Raw genomic sequence first — 21,665 nt, 5'->3', positions numbered from 1 at the left:
AATTTCTTAATTATGCAAATTAACTTGGATTGCATTCCAGATCTCTGCCTCCACCCCCCCCCACCCCGAATTTGGTTGTCTTACTTGGGTTTTGTTTAGGTTGACATTAAAATTTTTCTTTTTCTTCCTTCCTTCCTTCCTTCCTTCTTTCCTTCCTTCCTTCCTCCCTCTTTCTCTCTCTCTCTTTCCTTTTTTGGAGGGCAATTGGGGCTGTGACTTGCCCAAGGTCACATGGCTAGTTTTCTGTGTTAAGTGTCTGAGGCCGGATTTGAAGTCAGGTCCTCCTGACTCCAGGGCCAGCATTCCATTTTCACCTAGCCACCCTTAAAATTAATTTCTATTCCTGTAAAAGACAGTAATACCAGGAAGAGATGAAGAAAGGTCATTCAGAAGCATATAAACTACAAGCAGAAACCAAGATAAGAACTAAAATTGGCTGCAAATAAACCACAACACAGATAACTGAAATTTGGCTATAATCTGTTCATTTGATGAGGTCTTTTCTGAGAAAGCCTCCCTAAGAAAAATCTTTTCCTTGCACTACAGCCAGAATGTTGTTAAAATAACTTTACAAACAAATGATGCAATTAAGTAACATTTATTTTACATAGAACAATCTCTCAGGAATACATTTTAAACCATTTAGATACTGATTTTATTGCATTACAAAATGAAAAGGAAATTGAGAGGCACAATTTAAGTGTTCGAATAAATTGGGGGAAAAAAACCCTACTGATTGCTATCCACATTGCTTCTTTGCCACTTAAATTAAAGGCTTTGAGTAGAAAGGTTTTGACCATGAGGCAGTAGTGCATTTTTATTTAGTAGGAATAAATCACATAAAATATATACTTTTATACAGAAAATGTTATTGTATTGTATTGTAATTACCTATAAAAACTTTATTTGAATTGCACAAAATTTCACTTTATAATTGACACCTCCCAGAAGGCAGAGTTTAGTACTACGTTTATTCATCTAAGTGATTCCTTACAAACAATTAGGCTTTCATTTCTTCACAGATTAAAAAAAAAATCTACGAAGAATTCTAGTATTCAAATGAAACACTTAAAAAATCCTCATAGGAAAATAGCTTTAGACATTTCTTCAACTACTTTAAAATGAAACATAGTACTTGAAAATGCTGTGAAACAGGAGGGTTTCATATTGGAATCCCTACACCACAGTATGATCTGGAAGGATTTACATTAATTCATATTGTGTAGCATTCTACTGTAATAGCAGATCATCAAAAGGCACATGGGTACATTCTTCTGAACAGTTTTGGTCTTTGAAAAAATCAAACACATTTCCATGAGCAGTGACTGCAATCATATTTCAAAACAAAAATCCTGAACAAATGCATTTCCCAATCCATTGGATGCAGAGTTCATGACATATCTGGAAGCATTTTATTTTATATAGAATTTCTTGTTCAGCAGGAATATAAGAAGGTTTACATTCACTTTAGCCCGATCAAACATTTTCATTACAGCTACTCCTTCATACTGCATCTGAAGCAAATCCTGTAACCAGAAGGAACATGATTAAATTGCAACTTTGGTATTTTAAACATTTTCTAAACATGCACAAAGAACTGGGTGGAAGGGTAAACCAAACTCATCTGGCCAGTATGATGCTACCAGACTTGATTTATAGGAAAGAAAGCAACTCTCTTAATCTTATTTCTTTAAAATCAACTGTTTTGTTGACATTTTAATGCTGAAATAGATGCAAGCAACTCAACTTACATACTAATTATTTACATTTAAATTAATTTTAATGAACAAAGCACCAACATTTTCCAGCTGCTTCCTTCCCAGTAACCATCAGATTTCCTGGCCTGTTCATTATTTATCTTTCTTGAAATACTTGTAGCCAATGTACAGTATATTCTATTCTTTTGCATTATTTTATTTAGGTCTTTCCAAATTTCTTCATTTCCCCACATTTGTCAAAAGTAATGGGATTATGGAATACAATTTACATTACCTTTGTGCTTCCCAATTTATTTAACCATTTCCCTGATGTTGGACTCCTAGTTTTTTGGAGGTGGGGTGGGTAGGAGTCAATTACATATAAGGTTGCTATGAAAATCTCTGAACAGGTAGCTCTTTCTTCTCCCACTTCTGAGAACATATTCAGGATGTATTTTCAACAATCGAATTATAATATTTTATTTTGGCAAGCAAAACTGCTTGCCAAAATAAATAGACAGACAGACAGATAGATATATAGATAGATAAATGCTTCACATTTGCTATTCAACCATTAATGTTTGAATATGACTGTTTATCCATTATGGCAGGAGTGTTGATTTCAATCATTTTTGCCAAATTGATGGATTGAGATGCTATACACACTTCTAGGTTATTTTAAACTTGTAGCTAAAGAATCAAGGATAATAATGAAAGAATTAATAAGAAAATGAATTTTGGGGAGGGATTAGGCCTTCACCATTAGTTTCATTAGTGGAGCTCATTCCTGAATTACTTTGGACTGATGCCTATGTCTCATTGACCAATTTCTAACTTTTGAAACCTCGGCTCTTCGGGACTTCTAATCATGTACCTACTGCCTTGTCCCTTACAGTCATCAAAGTCACCTGTAAAAGCTGCAGTTTGCTCTAATGAAGTTAGGGAGAATGTTCTCAATTTCACTTGGTAAACTTCTTGTGTTTATACAATTCCAATCTGAAACTACTCAAGATATGCTTCTAGTTTCAGAATCTTTGAATGCACTAATTCCATCAGCAACTAATATCTTTCTACATTTAAGACTATAATCACTCTTCAGATGGGCATCTAGGCTAGGAAAATAAACAAAGAAGTCACTTTTAATTACTGCCTTGCTAAACCTGGTATCTTTCTATATACATACATAGATATATGTATATACATATATGTTTATCCTTCTTAAAAAGACAAATAGTACATTATAGAAATTCAGTTTCTTATATAAGCCTCTAATATTGAAATGTATTTGTTGATGGTTAAGTTCACAATAAAAAATAAAATTTTGACAATTTAGGAAAAGAAGAAAAAAAAAGATCTTCATAAAAAGAAAAGTCATGAATCAAATGTATTCTTAAAAAAAAATAAAAGGATGAGCCATTTTAGGCAGGTTAAAAGAAAGAGCAAGGATTTAACATACTTTGGTGGTAAAATGGGTTTTTTTCTACATTGGCTTATGAGGTTCTCATTTGGATTTGAGAAACTCTTGGGTGCCCCTCCTAGATCACTGCCTTGTCATGGGCTTGGGTAGCTTAGTGAAGCTGTGAGTTATGCCATGCAAGGTTACCCAAAATAGCATTACCGTCATAGCAAAGAGTTCTGACAAAAGGTGATCCACTGGAGAAGGAAATGGCAAACCACTCTGGAATCTTGGCCAAGAAAACCCCGTGGACAGCATTAAAGTGATAGAAGATATGACACTGGAAGATGAGCCCCTAGGCTGGAAGTCACACAACCCACTACTGAGGACAACTACGAGCAGCTCTAGAACTAATGAAGAGGCAGGGCCAACGTCAAAAGAAGGTCAGCCGCAGATGTGTCTGGCGAGGAAAGGAAAGTCCGCTGCTGTCCAGATCAATTTGGCATAGAGTCTGGAATCTATAAAGCTAGGTAAGCTGGATATGGTAAGATGGAAAGATCTAACATCAGCATCTTGGGTGTCAGTGAACTTAAATGAATGGGAATGGGTGAAATAAATTCAAGTGATCGACAAATATACCACTGTGGGCAAGAATCCCTTAGAAGAAAGAGAGTAGCCCTCATAGTCAATAGAAAGGTGAGAAAAGCGGTACTGGGGTAGGATCTCAAGAATGACAGAATGATATCTATTCGAATCCAAGGCAAAACTTCACCATCACAGCAATACAAGTCTATGCTTCCAACCACTGATGATGAAGAGGACAAAGTCGATCAATTCTATGAACACCTACAAAATCTTCTAGAAATAACACCAAAAAAAGATGTCACATTCATCATTTGGAATTGAAATGCTAAAGTAGGAAATCAAAAGATAACAGGAATAACAAGAAAATTTGATCCTAGAGTACAAAATGATACAGGACAGAGACTAATAGAGTTTTGTGATGATAATTCACTGATCATAGCAAACATTCTTTTTCAACAAGCCAAAAGGTGATTCTACACATGGACATCTCCAGATGGTCAATATAAAAATCAGATGTATTATATACTTTGTAGCCAAAGGTGGAGAAGTTCAGTTAAAACAAGAGCTGGGGCTAACTGTCTCTCAGATGATGAGTTTCTCATTGCAAAATTCAGACTGAAGAAAGTAGAGAAAACCATGATTTTGTATGGATATGACCTAAATAATATCCTTTATGGATATGAAGCAGAAGCGATGACTAGATTTAAGGGATTAGACCTAGCAGACAGAGTGCCTGAAGAACTATGGAGTATAGGAGGCAGCAACAACAAACATCTGAAAGAAGAGCAAGAAAGAAAAATGACGGTCTGATGTGGCTTGACAAACAGCTAAGGGAAGAAGGAAAGAAAAACATGAATGAGAAAAGGGAAAGGTGTACTGAACTGAACAAAGAATTCCAGAGAACAAAGCAAAGTAAGGTTTTCTTAAAAATCAAAGAAAACAATAGAATGGGAAAGACAAGAGATCTCTTCAAGAAAATCAGAGACATCATTCAAAAGTGGGACTGATGAAAGATGAAAATGGTAGGGATTTAACAGAAGCAAAAGAGATTGAGAAGAGGTGGCAAGAATATACAGATTTATACAAGAAAGTTCTTAATATCATTAATAACTATGTGATTAATGATCTAGAGCCAGACATCCTGCAGAATGAAGTCAAGTGGGCCTTAGGAAGCATTGCCAATGACAAGGCTAGTGGAGGTGATGAAATTCCAGCTGAGCTATTTAAAGTCCTAAAAGATGATGCTGTTAAAGTGCTGCACTCAATGTGCCAGTAAATTTGGAAATCTCAATAGTGGACATTGGCTTGGGAAAGATCCTTTTATATCCCATCCGAAAAAAGGGCAATGGCCAAAGAATGTTCAAATTACCCAGTGACTGCGTTCATTTTATACACCAACAACATTATGTCTAAGGTTCTGCAAGCTAGGCTTCAACAGTATGTGAACCAAGAATTACCAGAAGTGCAGGCTGGTTTTCGAAGAGGCAGAGGAACTAGAGACCAAGTTGCCAACATTCACTGGATTATGGAAAAAGCAAGGGAGTTTCAGAAAAAAAGTCTACTTCTGCTTCACTGACTGTTCAAAAAAGCTTTTGACCATGGGGATCTCAACCAAATGTGGCAAGTCCTCAGAGATGGGAGTGCCAGATCATCTTATCTGTCTCCTGAGGAACCTGTATGCGGGTCAAGAAGCAACAAATTAGGACTTAACATGGAACAACTGAATTGGTTTATGATCAGAAAAGGAGTTGGACAAGGTGGTATATTGTCACCTTATTTAACTTATATGCAGAGTAAATCATGTGAAATGCCTCGTTGGATGAATCAAAAGCTGGAATTAGGGCTGCCAGGAGAAATGTCAACAATTTCAGACATGCAGATGATACCATGATGATGGCAGAAAGTGAAGAAAAATTAAGAAGCCTAGTGATGAGGGTGAAAGAGGAAAGTGTAAAAACTGGCTTGAAGCTTAACATTAAAAAAAAAAACAACCAAAAACCAAAATCATGACAATTGCTCCCATACTTCCTGGCAGACAGGTAGAAGAAATGGAAGCAGTGTCATATTTTTTTATTCTAGATTTCAAAGATCACTGTAGACAGTGACTGCAGTCATGAAATTAAAAGATGCTTGCTCCTTGGAAGGAAAACTATGGCAAATTTGGATATCATACTAAAAAATAGAGACCTCACCTTGCTGGGAAAGGTTTATAAAGTTGAAGCAATGGTGTTTCCAGTACAAATGTTTGACTGTGGGAATTGGACTTTAAGGAAAGCTGAGGGCTTTTAAATTCTAAAGGAAATGTCATTAAAGTTAATGAAAGAAAACATGACTTTTTCCTAGACACCTGTTATTCATCTGCAGCTGAATTTAGTATTTAGAAATTTAATCCTTGGAAGTCACATGACTTTCTATCCTTCACTAAGTCACTGCTCCCCACAGTCAAAAAACAAAACAGGTTTCTATTTTTTTTTCATGTTTGCCAGCATTTTATCTAAGTGCTATTAGCCTAGGTGTGAATACAAACAAATCAAAGAGGCTTAACAAATGAATTACTAGAGCTAAAAATTTTATTAGACAAGGCTAGTACAATGTAATGTATTTAAGCATTAATCTTGAGCACTAAATTTAATGGTTTAGAACTGTGGTGCTGGAGAAGACTTCTGAGAGTCCCCTGTGCAGGAAGGAGATCAAAACAGTCAATACTTAAAAAAAATAATTCTGATTATTTATTGGAAGGTCAAATGCTGATATTTAAATATTTTGGCCACATAATGAAAAGACAGGATTCACTGGAAAAGACCCTGATGTTGCAAAAGATTGAAGGCAAAAGGGGAAGGAGATGAGATGGATAGATAGTGTCATGGAAACAACAAACATGAGCTCGGACAGACTTTGGGAGATAGTGGAAGACAGAAGTGCCTGGCATGATATGATCCATGAGGTCACAAAGAGTTGGACATGACTGAACAAGTATAAATTAGTATAGATTTGGCCTGAATGAGGTAAACTTTGCTCCCTTAGTCTCTAAGCAATTTGAGGGCAGAGAGAATTTCTTTTTTTATTCTAAATTCCTAGCTCCTAGCATAGTGCTTCATAGGTGCTTAAGAAATGCTGATTTGACTGATTTGTAAGTAACATTTCCTAGAGTGACTGAGGCATTTAACCTATGAACAACTTTATATCTAACAAGAATACAACAGAGTTTTCTGAGAGACATGCCCTTGTGTACTTTAAGTAGGACTTTTTGAGAAGGGGGGGGGGGGCAAAGATGGCGACTAAGATGAGCAGTTAAGAAGGAATCATCCAATTTAAGTGCTGAAAGGAAACTTCCTTTCATACCTAAGCAATTTTCTCATCTCAGGCTTCTAATCTTTGCCCTGGGTCAAGATAAGAAATAGAATCTCTCTCCCTCTCCCTCTCCTTCTCTCTGTCTCTTTCTCTCTCTCTCATACCCACTTACAACTAGAGGGGACTTTGGAGATTATTGAATATGATCCCCCTTATTTTACAATAAGAACATTCAATATCACATTGCTAGTCAGTGCTAGAACTGGGACTCTAACTGGTGTCTCCTGACTCAGCTCTGTTCATTGCCGCTGTTTTTCAAACCAAACCTTCCTTCAGCAGTTTGCTACCAAAGTGACTCTTCAGTAGAGCCTACCATATGTTTACAAATGGAAAAGTGATTTATTTATTGCTGATGGCTTTTTAATAGTCACCCGTTCATGTTTGTACATATATACCTGCATGCCCTGAAATTCTAGGGTACAGGTTTAACAAAACAGGACAATGGGAATAGTTAATTCTATCAGAAATAGCAAACTCTTGAAAAAAATAAAGCCAAGCTTGTTTTATATTTCAGCACTGCATGATTTTAAAGGAAGTGCCATTAAAGTTACTCACTGAAAGAAAACAATACTGTCTCCTAGAGATTTGTTATTCACCTGCAGCTGAATTCAGTATACAGAAACATAATCCTTGGAAATCACATGACTTTCTATTCCTCACTAAGTCACTGCTCCCCACAAGTCACAAAACACAACAGGTTTCTATTTTTTTTTTCACTTTTGCCAGCATTTTATCCAAGTGCTATTAGCCTAGGTGTGGCTACAAACAAATTAAAGTTAAGAGGCTTCACAAATGAATTGCTAGAATTAAAAATTTTATTAGGTTAAGGTTAGTACAATGTAATGTATTTAAACATTAATTTTGAGCACTAAAATTCTTGTTATTGCCTAATTTTTTATGCACTTTGTAATAGCCTGGGTGCCAGGCCAACTATATGTTCTTCTTATTCAAAGCTCTTTAAACCCCCACAAAAAAGTCTGATAGTGATTTTATCAAAGTGACATGACATAGCTAATAAGTAGAAAATCTGGAATTTGGACCTAGGCTGCCCTGATTTCAAATCTCGTGATCCTTCAGGGACATCACACTTTGGCCCAAGGTAGTACAGAAAAGGATGTCTTACCTGAATATCCAGGTGAACCTTTTCCATCTCAACACCTCGGAATTTTGCTCTCACTTCAAAGTGACCCACTTCTTCAGTAGGTACGATGTCAAACACAACATTCTTAAACCTTGAGAGAGAAAAGCATTCATGATATGTGGTAATACAGACATAGCATAAGCCCAAATGACATGAATCCCACTTGATGCACTGTGCTGTAAGTTAACTATATGCTATCACAGGCTGACACACAGGTGCAGCACTGAGAACCCAAGTCCCGAAGAGAGAAAGGTGAGTATTTGTGTCTAATGGTCGCCATCTCTAGATCTACAGTTTCATGTGCAATCATCATTTTTTAATATTATTATACTATGTTATGGAGATGCTTGTTTTATTCCTTAAAGTAAAAATAAGATAAATGGGGGAAAAAAGAGAGAAAAGAGGAACAGGTGGGGAATAATTTGTAGTAGCCTTTATGGGGGCAAGTGAACTTTGAAGCAGATGGAAGACCAATAGGCAGAGATGGGTAGAGTGAGTATGGAGATTGCTACATGGAAGGTCAAAGCAGCAGAATGATCTACTTCAAGGGGACAGTGAATAGACTGATATGAGCCAAGTGGAGGCTCTGTGCCAGGAAGTGAAGTCAACCAATAGATACTAAGGAGCATAACACCTACATTATGCAAGGGCCTCTGGGAGATGCAAAGAAGTTTAAGAAATGGTCCCTGGTTTTAAGAAGCTTCTAATCTAGTTGGGGAGAAAAGCCATACAAATGAAATGCTAACCAACCATTCAAAGTATAGGATATGAAAACTGCCAATTGGAGGTCACTGAAAGCAAGGAGTACAGGAATTGAGAAGAGGGCCATTTCTAGGAGAGAAAGATGCTCAGCAGTGGGATCTGAGCTGGCCTTGAAGAATGAGTGGGATATGAACCAGCAGAGAGGAGGGCAAAAAGAGGACCCTGAAAGAGAGACAACAAGAACAATGGAATAGGGACGAGAGAGCTAAGTGTTAGTTCAGTATAGTAGGAGGAGATGATTTTGCAAGGTGAGCAGGTAGAGATAAGAGGGCTAAGAATTTAGGCTGGGGTCAGATTGTGAAAGCCACTGAATGCTAGGCTAGGAAATTTAGATTATACCCTATCAGGCTATAAGGGTTCATGGACCTATAAAATTTCTCCTCAAAGGCAGCAGATGCTTTTAAGGGGTCTTTATGGAAATAGTTAAGGGGTAATTGGCTCCCCTGCAGGTGCAAAGTAACACTCACTGATTGGTCTGAAGGTCTTCAATTTCCAGCAGGACCCCCTTATCATGGAGCTTGGATGCTGTGTACCTCACTGGTTTTGCCTTCTTGTATCTACTTGCAGCTTCTTTTCCAGTTAATTTAATTGACCTCCTTGTGTTTCTGATAAGAGAGAAAGGCTTTTTATCATTGAAAGTATTAATATGTTGAATGTAGCAAAGGCAGGGAGTGAACGCATTTAATGCATTACATATTTCAGGTTAGCCTACCATACAATGGAGAATTTTTCAACATATTAATATTTTTTAAAAATTATGAACTTGATCATCAACAAACATGAACATTTCAGTTTGTTGAGAACAAGAAAGAGGATTGTATATGGAACCATGAACTTCTGTCATGCATGTAGTATTTTAAAATTTAAATTTAATACATTAGCAACAAAATTACTTTATTTGCATTCTCATTCTGAACTGCTTTGTTTTCTTCCGTGTCTTTTAAAATCTTTTCATTGATAATCTTTTTTTCTTTTATATTTGGTATCTCTGCTGCTATCCACTATCGTTTAGACTGAGGAAGCCAGAGATGGTGCTGTGGATAGAATATAGGTTTGACTTGTAATCAGAAAACTCAAGTTCAAATTTGGCCTAGTTACTACTTGTGTGATTCTAGGCAAATCTTTTAACTTCTATTTGCCTCAATTTCCTCCCTTGTCAAACAGGGATAATAATAGCACCTACCCCACAGGGTTGTTATGAAGACCAAGTGAGTTAACATATGTAAAGCTTTTGGTAAATCAGCTATTTATTATTATTATTGTTAAGCACATGTTCATGTTAATATTACTATGTTGTTATCAAATAAGCCTGCAATTAATCTAATAAGAGAAAAAATGAACTTTTCGTTAAAGCTCAACTCATGAATTTTTAAAAATGATTCATTTGAAGTAGCTTAATCAGGTGGCTAGATGATGCCACAGTGAACAGAGAGACAGACTTGGAGTCAGGAAGATTCCTTTTCCTGAATTCAAATCTGGCCTCAGATGCTTACTAGCTGTGTGACCCTAGGCAAGTCATTTAATCCTGTTTGCCTCAGTTAACTCATCTATAAAATAAGCTGGAGAAGGAAATGGCAAACCACTCCAGTATCTTTGCCAAGGAAACCCCAAATGGGGTCATGAAGAATTGGACACGACTGCAATGACTGACTAATAGACACATGAATGTGCTATACCTGGAATATTATGACATCTTGTAGCTGTATCCTCTTGAAAACAAAAATATTAAGTACCCAATTCTGGTAGTCATCCTCTACTCAATGAATGCAGAAATCCTACATTCTTATAATCTCTCCATGAATTAGTACTCAAATTAGTATAAGTGGGTAGGAACTTATAAAGTTTATATAAACCTTATTAAATGGATATAGAAAATGACATTTAAAAATTCACTTGTGCAGGGGTGGCCAGGTAGCACAGCGAGTAAGAGCACCGGTCCCAGAGTAGGGATGACCTGGGATCGAATCCGGGCTCCGACACTCAGCACCCACCCAGAAACACCTGGCCGTGTAACCTTGAGCAAGTTACTTAACCCCAATTGCTTAGAGGTGGCCAGGTGGCTCAGCAAGTAAGAGCACTGGCTCCAGTGTCGGGATGACCTGGAGATCGAATCCCAGGCTCAGATACTCAGCACCACACCCAGAAATAACTGGCCATGTAACCTTGAGCAAGTTACTTAACCCCGATTGCTTAAAAAAAAAATTTCACTCGTGCCTTTTTAGCTCATACTGTAAGTGGTGACAGAATATAGGATGATGGTTTACTTTTTTAAATACTTAGCATACTTAAAACCCAAACCCAATTGACTGAAATCACAGGCATCTCTGGTTCTTTTCATGAATGTAATAAAGCCTTCATGAGACAGATGATCTGAACTTACTTTCTTGTTAAGTTGTCTAAACAAGTCTTTATGTAGGTGTCATAATAATTAATTTGATCTTCGAAAAATGCTGACTTGGAATTAAGTGCATTCAGGGTCTGTTGGAGTTTCACCAACTCAGCTTTCCGACTTTGAAGGTACATTCTTTGATTCCTGATATCCTGAAGATAAATAGGAGCCCCCATTATATATGATTAATGCAGAAACGCCATTTTGAAATTTGTTTTAAAGCACTGGTAATTTGGGATTGAAATACAGTTTCATGAACTAATTTCTCTTATTTAAACTGTGTATGTATATGAAATTTGTAATATTCTAGAGAAAGTCACTATTTCAATTTCTTACCTGCAAAAAAAATTAAAAACTATTTTTGATCTTATATAATAATAGGAAATTGCTAATTACAAAACACTTGCTAAGGTCATTTTCATTGTAGGATAACCAGTGGCAAGAATTTTAGAATAATCTTACAAATGGCTTACAACAAAAATTATTCTTTTGAACCTAGTTGCTACAAGGGAGGACTCTTTGGCAGGGCATATGTAATTTCTCCAGACCCTTGAACATTCACTACATTTTGTATAAATGCATTTGGACTGATGGGTGGGGTCCACTGATGATCATTTTATTCACTTGAGGAAATAAGAACAATTTTATTTTTTGATCGGATAAAACTCCTTTCTCTAGACAAGTCATTTAACCCTGTTTCCCTCAGAGATTTCACAGGAAGAATATCCATGGCATCTCAATGCCGATTAAGGTTTTAAATTAGTACTTCAAAACAAGTCCTGGAGGATAAAAAAGGCTACTGTCTAAAACTGATATGCAGTTGTGACTTCTAGAAACCAATTTTCATTCCTTGTAATCTAATGGACAGGATTTGGATATATTTGCTTTAGAAAATAGAGGTTACCCTTGGCTGCTTCCCCTAGACACATGGAGTCTAACTCAAAGAGAAGCAACTCCTTCAGGTCAAATATTGACTTATAAAACCATAAATTAACATTATCTACGTTGCACAATATTTTTATTTTGTTAATCATTTCCCATTTACATTTTAATCTGGTTCATGAGTGTGGTGGTGGCTTCCACGTGGGCTAAAAGTTTGATACCAATGCAGCTAGACCAATTTTTAAGTCTTCCTGCAGAAACTTCTAAGATTAGTTGAAGGCCCTCTTCTACCACCTTAAGTGAGGTTCCTTCATAACAGGGATCCAGTTAGAGTAAAAGCCTTATAATAATAGTATTAAGAAAAAACATTGACTCCTCTCTCATCATCCCCCTAAAAAACTCTTATCATTTCTCCACAGTAAAGAAGGCCACAAGTCATCCCTGGAGCTAAAAGGAAGAAAACTACAGCCAGAAACACCCAGAGATTCCAAAGCAAAATGAAGTTGAGCATATCTTTTTTCTTCATGTAAGAAGCTCTGATTATATTCCTGATCTCTCAACTAACTCATTTTGCCTTCTTGGATGTAGGTAAATTTATAAGGGATGAGGGGAGAATGAAAGGATGAAAGTGCTTCCCTATACAATGTATACTTTCTCTTATCTCTGACATACAGACTACAGAGTCACTTCCTATGTTTCTTTTCCCTTTAGTCCCACAATAGTTTGAGACTTTTTGTCAGCAAGATTTGCAAGAGAATTTGCATAAACCAGCTAGCAGTTCAGCTGCAAACCTTTTATGATTGCATTTAGGCCAAAGAATCAGACAAAGAAATATTCCCATAATAGAAGTTCACGTAGCATGAGCATTTTGATGTCATGTGCAAAGAGCACCTTAAGTATCATGATAATGTTAAAAATCTATAAAGTATTCTTGGTTTCTTGTTTATTCCCCAAAATTCAGAGGTGTGTTTTAATGGGGGTGGTTGGTAGCTTTTGTAGAATATTTATTTTCTCCTAATTTGGGGGAGGGCATCTGTAGTCTTGCATATGCAGGCTGTTGTCAATATCTATGTCAAACTGCTATAGATTCTAAGCTCCCATGGAAATCATGGGGTGTGTCTTATACATCTCGGTATCCCTACATAGCAATTAGCCTAAAAACTTGTACATAGTAGGCGCTCAAACAATTTTTGTTGAATAAATAAGAAAGAATATCATTGCCAAAAACCTTAGCAATCTCATTGACAACTTCTTGGTATTTATTTTCTGATGATACAAGTCCATTCTGTTCCAGTATCCGAAGATTCCTCTGAATTTTCCTCTTCTTCTGCTCTAAGGGTAGTTGGCTATCCTCAAGCATGGACTGGTTGTTTTTCATTTCTTCAGGGGTCTTGGAATCCAAAATCGCCTTATTCTCCATCTCTAAGGAATGTTTAAGTTCCTGAGAAACATAAAGAAAAATTTTTGTTTTTTCACCTTCCTGTCTTCTCCCTCTCCCCAAAATGTAAATATAAGATGGGGGGAGGGTGTGTGTGAGGGAGAGAGAGCAATAGAGACAGAGATAGACAGAGAGACACAAAGAAAGACAGACAGAGACAGAGGAAGGAATATATAGAGGGAGGTAGAAAGGGAGTTAGGAAAGGAAGGGAGGAAAGAAGAAAGGAAGAAAAGGAAAAAAGGAGGAAGAGAGGAGAGGAGAAGGGAGGAAAAGAGGGATGAAAAGTGAGCAATGGGCATTAAATTAGGAATAGGCCATCCAAGAAAACTCTAAAAATGGTCCTTTTGACAGAAAAAAAAAACCCAGGAGAATAAATCTACTCAATTGAAGTAGGCTTTACAAAGAACTAATTTTTATATCTTCAAATATCTATATGTTGCATGTAAGACATAGATGCGTATCGACAAAGCCTCTTTTTATCAAGATCAGTCAGAAAGTTTTAAAAGGCTACCCTTCACTACCAAAGCCAAAAGTATTTTTTAGCAATGGGTATGTTCTTACTCTCTTAAACACATGGTCTTCCTTTCCAGAAAAGACAGAAGTTGAAATTGAAATGAAATTTGAAAAGCAATATGGCTCTATAGAAAATGTGCTCGCCTTAGGAAGTGGGTTCAAATCTCAGTTCTGTACCAATTACTCATGCATAAAATGAAGGAGTTGGAAAAGATAATGTCTATGATTCCTTTTGAGCTCTGAATCTATAGTGGTTGGGTGAAACATGGTTATAGCAGCCGTAGGAAGAGAACGCCGAAATAAAGGTTGAAATCTGGCACATGTTTGTGTTTTGTCAGGATGATTATTGGTAAATAGAGAGACTCATAGGCCAGTCATGAGTTGTCTTTGTGCGAGAAGAGGTTCCTACAGACTCAAGCCCTGACAATATCATGGGTAAAAGCTGAGAAATATAGAGTTTGAGATTTCTAAAAAACAAAAAAGATGATGACAAACATTTCCTGTTATTCACATGAACAAAATCCTTAATAAAGCAAAGACAGCTGTTTTGCCTCCTCACTGAACTACACCCTACAATGAATTATGGGTGTTATTGGTGGGTTATATTTAATTAACTAATTGTAGATCGTTATTAGGTACAAGATGTACATGGTACAGGATACCATGATATAGGCAAAAGTATTTGCTAGTTTGCCAGCAAATATTTAGATTGGAAACAACAAAATAGTAAATAAGAGTAACAAAAATACACAATAAAAGATAAAAATCTCACATTAAAATAATGCAGCTTTCCACCCACAACATATTTTATTTATGTGATTTAAGGAGTAGCCAATTGACTCAAATATTTTGGCTTCTTTACAGCAGGAATGCTTACAAAAGTTTACTTTATTGAGTAGGCAAGAGTTAGTGAAGGCTCAGGGAAATTGGGAACAATTCTGCTCAACATAAGAAAGTGAATAGCTTCCATTTAATTTTAGTGATTTTTATTACCACATAGTTCCTTACAGCTAGAATAATTTGTGGACATTTTAAATTATAACTTAGATGAAAGTATAAACTTTATCAAGAAGAAACAAAATATTTCAAGCTATTGATAAAAAATTCCATACAGAATGGGACTGTTTTTCCATTTTAAATAAATAATATACTCTGGTATTATATATTACATACATTCTATATATATATATTACATATTATAAATAATAACCTTGGGAAACGGATTTTGAAGTCAACAGAAAAGATTTTGATTTTATGGAATGATTCTTCAGTTTTCAAATGAACAACAGAAGGAAAACTCTGCTTCATCTGGGATGCTGCCAACCAGAAATATTCCCCAGCATGTCACCAAATCCACAGCTCAACAGCTAAGGCTCAAAGTGATGAATCTAAGGCACTTCAAGTACATTTAGTATAATTCTAATGCTTTGTTTCAGTGATTGTGTTCAAATTATTTGAAAGGTGCTCATATACTTAAGGTATGTGTAGCAGCCCTCAGCTGACAGAACTGATTCAGAACTGGAAAGGACTAGGGCTGCTAGGTAGTGCAGTGAATAGAACACTGGCCCTGGAGTCAGGAGGACTTGAATTCAAATCCGGCCTCAGACACTTAATACAAAAAACTAGCCATGTGACCTTGGGCAAGTCACTTAACTCCAACTGCCCTACCTTCCTCCCTCCAAAAAGCAAAAAAAAAAAAAAAAAAAAAAAAAAGAACTGGAAAGGACTTTAGTGGTCAGCTGACCAAAGTAGGACCTTGGGCAAGTCACATAACCTACCCTCAGTTTCCTCATCTGTAAAATGAGGAAAATCACAACACCTGCCTCTGAGGGTTGCTGCAAGGCTCAAATGAGATACTATTTGTAAAGTGCCTTGCAAACCTTAAAACGACAACTAAATGCTAGGTGCTGTTATTATGACTATTGTTCTTATTATTACTGCCATTATGCTAGATAAGAGTACAACAGGGGGGCGGCTAGGTGGTGCAGTGAATAGAACACCGGCCCTGCAGTCTGGAGGACCTGAGTTCAAATCTGGCCCCAGATACTTAACACAAAAGCTGTGACCGTGGGCAAGTCACTTAACCCGAATTGCCCTACTTTCCCCCCTTCAAAAAAAGGAAAAAAAAAAGAACACAGCACCACAGTGCAATCTGCAAAAACACTTCCAAGCATTTTGTATGACTGTTAACTTCCCAGATATTTTATTGACTACTATCCACACATCCAAAGACAAAGTACCTGTTCTGGAGTTGCTGGTGTCTGTAGGATTTCTGCTAATGAGGTCCCTGATTGAATTCGGATTACCTCGAGCACCAGCCTTTTGGTCCTTGGTAAAATGAGAGAAAAAGTAAAAGTTATACTCAAAGAAACATGGCCCTGCTGTGTTCATCAGTGTCTCTGTGCTTTTTCTGAGACACTTTACAAATCCATCTCACACAATACCTCAAAGACAATTTTACTCATTCTTGTATAAATTCAAAGCATTCTGTTTGAAGGTTCCTTAAAGTTTGAGAAAACTGGCAGGTCCAAGTCTGTCTTTTATAACTCCCTGTGCAATTGAGATTGGATTATGCTTAAACAGTGCAAGAGATAGTATCTATGCTTTCTTGTTGTTTTTGATTTTGATGCCTTTTTTTGTGTTCAGAAATAAGGAGTAAGTACTGTTGACTAGTTATTGTGCAGAGATATGAGGAGCATTGAGTTTCCTTTTTATGATCTTTTAAAAAGAAATCTATCACCTTCTTTTAGGAGCTAGATAAATCATAGGCATAATACACACACATACACCCACACATATGTGAGTATGTATATATGTGTCTGTCTATAGTGTATAGCAACTGAGCTGGAAAGGACTTTAGTGCTCAGGTGACCAAAGTGTAACCCTGGACTATATACATATACATGTAAATATGTATACATATATGTATAAACATATTTGTATTATTTATATCCATACTGTATAAATCCATATTTATACATGCATGTATATGTGTGTGTTGTTGGTCATTTCAGTTGTGTCCAACTCTTCATAACCCTGTCTGGGGTTTTCTTGGCAGAGATACTGGAGTGGTTTGTCATTTCTTTCTCCAGATCATTTTACAGATGAGGAAACTAAGGCAAACAGGGTTAAGTGACTTGCCCAGGGCCACACAACTGGTCTAAACATGTCTAAAGACACACACACACACACACACACACACATACACACACCCCTACATAGACAGATATTTCTAGATTCCCTGTAATGGGAAAAATCACAGCTTTGGGATTCAGATTTGTAGGCCAATGCAGGCTGAGCAGGTAATAGAATTGCTGGTGGCATGGAAGCTTCAGTGAATGGGCATTGTGGTATCAGGATTAAGGCCAGGCAAAGAGCCAGTGTGCAAAGCTGAGCAGGACAAGACCAGACCTTGTCAATCTATAACCAAGTCAAATCAACAAACATTTATTTAATACCTAAGATGTGCCAGATTTGACATTTTTTTTCAGCTTTTAAGGAAAGAAAAACAGAAGAAAATAAAAGGCAATGCATTGCTATATGTATACTGGCTTCCAAACTCCAGTCAAGGTTCAAATTAAGAGTACCAAAGATTTGCTGATAGGTCTAGAAAAATGATCTCAAAATTATTTTGATCATAGAACCCTGCCAGCAGAAAAAAAATTAAGCATGTATTTAATGTTTTGTGTATATATATATATATATATATATAAATTAATGTTATATTATGTACTGCTATACTAATATAGTATTCAATATAAAATGTATTTTAAAATTTTAAAATGATGACGGATGAAATAAACAATATTTAAACATATTTTTAATCTTATGAAAGGTACAAAAACCTTTTTTCTCTCATTAATATGAATATTTTTATTAAAAATGATAGTGGAGGGGCTTTGTCATTCTTGAAATGCTTTATATAGAGGCGGCTAGGTGGCACAGTGAATAGAGCACTGGCTCTGGAGTCAGGAGGACCTGAGTTCAAATCCGGCCTCAGACACTTAACACTTACTAGTCGTGTGACATTGGGCAAGTCACTTAACCCCAATTGCCCTGCATTTCCCCTCCAAAAAGCAAAAAATAAAAATGATAATGGAATATACTAATTTTTTTTTTTTTAAATCCTAGGGTATGCCCTGGAGGATAGGGTAGATTTGTAACCAATAATTGTCCGTTAGTAGTTAATTTGATGAATTAGCAATTAATCTGATCGCTGTTGTGAGGAGGGGAGGCTGTGGCCTATCTTCCTGCCCTACAATTGGTTGATCATATCAGTTACGATGGCGTATCATAGTCCCCTTGTTGGCATGCCCTGGCCTCCTCTTGAGACCACTAGAGTACAGAAAGAATGCAGAAAGTCAACCAAACAATCAGTCCCCAAGGTATCTTCTGAGCATTTATGGGGTGGGTGTGGACCCTAGTGGCTAACCTATGCTGTGTGGCCTAGAAGACTCAGAAGCTCCTAATTTGGGCCCCCTATATGAAGTAGTGTCTGCTATGTGGTGCTTCAGAATTTTTCTTTTCAAGTTGTGCTAAGGTAAACCTAGAGAGCTATAAGCAGGCAGCACAACAGACACTTTTGTAGTTTCAGTTACTTTGTATTTCTGTTCAAAATCTGTAATTTTATCATTGTAGTAACTTTCAGTGTGGAAACTCTCTCCACCAGTACAGAAAAGCAATTCGTCTTAGATAAGTTATTGGGCCACTTAGAAGTAAAATGACTTGCCTTGGATCACACAGCTACATATCAGAAGCCGACCCTGAAACCAGGTCTTTCTAACTGCAGCTGATTCACTCTAAATATATATGTATAAAGATAAGGGATATCTTTCCAGGCAGTGGAAAAAGTGGTAGATTTAGCATCAGAGGAAATGGGATCAAATCCTAACTATGAAGTTATGATCTGTGTGATTTTTTTGGTTTTTATTTTTAAATTTATTTTAAACTTAAATACAAAATAAGAAAAAAAAACCTATCGTCATGTGCACAGCAGAACACGAGAGGATTCAATATATTTCAATACATTCGATTCAATACATTTCCATCAAGAAAACCTATATAATAAATACTACATATTGTTTTCAAAGCTGTTCAGCTTTTTTTTTGCTTCCATGTAGATTTCCATTTGTTTTATGCTTTGCACTTTACTTTTTTTCTCTCCCCTCCAAAGAAGACGACAATTAAGTGCATATATGTATGTGTATATACACACATACATATATACACACATAGATATCTATAAACATACACCTATATACATATACACACTCATATAAATATGTAAGACCATAGTATGCTTATTTCTACTTGTCATCTTTTTCTCTGAAGGTAGATATAGCATCTTCCTTCATAAGTCCAATCTTTCTATGTTCTTCTAAATCAACCAGATCATCATTTCCTACATCACAGCAATATTCCAACCCTAATTCTATCTGAGAAATTGTCTATGAAAGTTTTTTCCCCCCAATTTTCTGGATTCCTTCTATTCTTGGCTTTATATATTTTATTTATACGAGAAAATTTTAATTCAAAATAATAAAAATTATTCATTAAACACTTCAACAATGCTCTCACCTTATAGCGTAAGGTCTGATACTACTGAATCTGCTTTATTTACATCTTTTTCCCCCTGCTTACTCTTAAGTTCCTGACCTTTTGTTCTTCTGAATTAGCTTTGTTATTTTTTTCTAATTCAGGGAGATAATTTGTTTAGTAACTTAATTAGTATTACATAAATAAAGTAAAATCGTCATTTAAAAAAATTAAATTGGTGGGGAGGCTAGGTGGCACAGTAAATAGAGTACCAACCCTGGAGTCAGGAAGACCTGAGTTCAAATGTAGCCTCAGACACTTAAGATTTACTAGCCGTGTGACCTTGGGCAAGTCACTTAACCGCAATTGCCCTCCAAAAAGCAAATAAAAATAAATTGGCTTTGCCTATTCATGAACAATAAATAGTACTTCAATTATTTAGATCTAACTTCATTTGGATAAAAAGTATTTTATATTTATGTTCATGTAGTTCCTGTGTCTGGTTTGGCAGGTAAACGCTCTGTGCAATCTTAAGTAAATATCTTAATACCTCTAGTGTTAGACCTCAGAGGTGGGGAACCTTCAGCCTTGAGGTTACATGTGGCCCTCTAGGTCCTTGAGTGTGGCTTTTTGCCTGAAACAGGCCACACTCAAGGACCTAGAGGGCCACATGTAACCTCAAGGCTGCAGGTTCCCCAGCCATGGACTAGATAGATGATCTTTGAGCCCTTTTCTTCCTGTAAATGTATTTGGGAGATTTTTTTTCCCTCCCACACCTGTGGCTTAGTGTACTTCTGCTAATGTAATTCCTTTCAATGACATATATTGGCCCTGGCTCTGCAACTCAAGAGTCTTAGAGAGTTGCCTGGAACAGATTCTTACCTGGTTGATTTAACAGGGACCCCAAATCTCTTTTTCCAATTCAGCCAACATCACTGAAATTCCCTATTATATATTCATTCTTCTGGGATAACAGATTACTTTCTCTAGGTGCATGATTCAGTTTCTGATTTAAGTGACTTAGGACCATAGCTTTAAGAGTTGGAAGGAATCTCAAAGGCCATCTAGTCCAACTCTCTCTCAATAGAGGAGGAAATGGAGGCCCCCATAGTTACAGAGCTGGGACTTGGGGGGAAATGTTTTCGTGCCTCTAGGGCCTGCTCTTTTATCTACTCTACCAGAATGACTCTCATGTGTTAGTACTGATGCAAATATAGTAGCATGATGATGAATTAAGTACGCAATGCATAGTGAACTAGCACCCTTGGTTGTTGGGTAGACGGGTAAGGTCCTTGATCTCACCTTATAGAGAGAGGGGTTACATGAACATGTAACATGAAATGCAAACTACAAACTACATTAAAAAGTGGTAATCACCAAAACAATCTGTTACTGGCTAAGAAATAGTGTGGTGGATCAGTGGAATAGATTAGGTATATAATAAATAGTAGTAAGTGTTCACATTAATCTAGTGTTTGTTAAATCCAAACTGTTGGAGCAAGAACTCATCATTTGACAAAAAATTGTTAGGAAAATTGGAAAGCAGTTTGGCAGACATCTCACATTACTTATCAAAATAAGGTCAAAATGGGTGAATGATTTAGACATGAAGGGTGATTTAAGTAAATTAGGGGAGCATGGTGAAATCTACCTGTTAGAACTATGGATATGAACAAAGAGATGGAGATCATAGAAAGTAAAATGGATAATTTTATTATGTTAAATTAAAAGTTTTCACACAAACAAAACAAATGCAGCCAAAATTAGAAAGAAATCAGGAAATTGGAAAAATATTTTACAGCAAAATTCTCTGATAAAGGCTTCATTTCTCAAATACAAAAGAAGCTGAAACAAATTTATACAAGAGTAATTTCCCAAATGATAAATGGTCTAAGGATAGATATAAAGAAGCAATCTTCAGAAGAAGAAATGAAAAGCTATCAAGAGTCACATGAAGAAGTGTTCTATATTACTAC

The 21,665-nt window shown here is 36.4% G+C and overlaps 1 protein-coding gene across 1 annotated transcript in view; it reads right to left on the bottom strand.

Moving 5' to 3' along the window:
- Positions 1–582: 582 nt before the first annotated feature.
- The window catches only part of IQGAP2 (IQ motif containing GTPase activating protein 2), a 369,993-nt gene continuing 348,910 nt past the window's right edge, over positions 583–21,665 (bottom strand). The window contains exons 31-36 of the mRNA XM_069096257.1: positions 16,395–16,482; positions 13,432–13,644; positions 11,313–11,473; positions 9,400–9,537; positions 8,153–8,261; positions 583–1,526 (exon numbers count right to left, since the gene is read on the bottom strand). Of these exons, the coding sequence (XP_068952358.1) occupies positions 1,413–1,526; positions 8,153–8,261; positions 9,400–9,537; positions 11,313–11,473; positions 13,432–13,644; positions 16,395–16,482 (823 nt within the window). The 3' untranslated portion in view covers positions 583–1,412. The remainder of the gene's footprint in view (positions 1,527–8,152; positions 8,262–9,399; positions 9,538–11,312; positions 11,474–13,431; positions 13,645–16,394; positions 16,483–21,665) is intronic.

This window comes from Petaurus breviceps, unplaced genomic scaffold, assembly GCF_028583685.1.
Source record: "Petaurus breviceps papuanus isolate PSGF00001 unplaced genomic scaffold, PetGlider_PUasm1.0 229, whole genome shotgun sequence".
NCBI lineage: Eukaryota > Metazoa > Chordata > Mammalia > Diprotodontia > Petauridae > Petaurus > Petaurus breviceps.
This window is presented reverse-complemented; position numbering and strand designations above follow the sequence as displayed.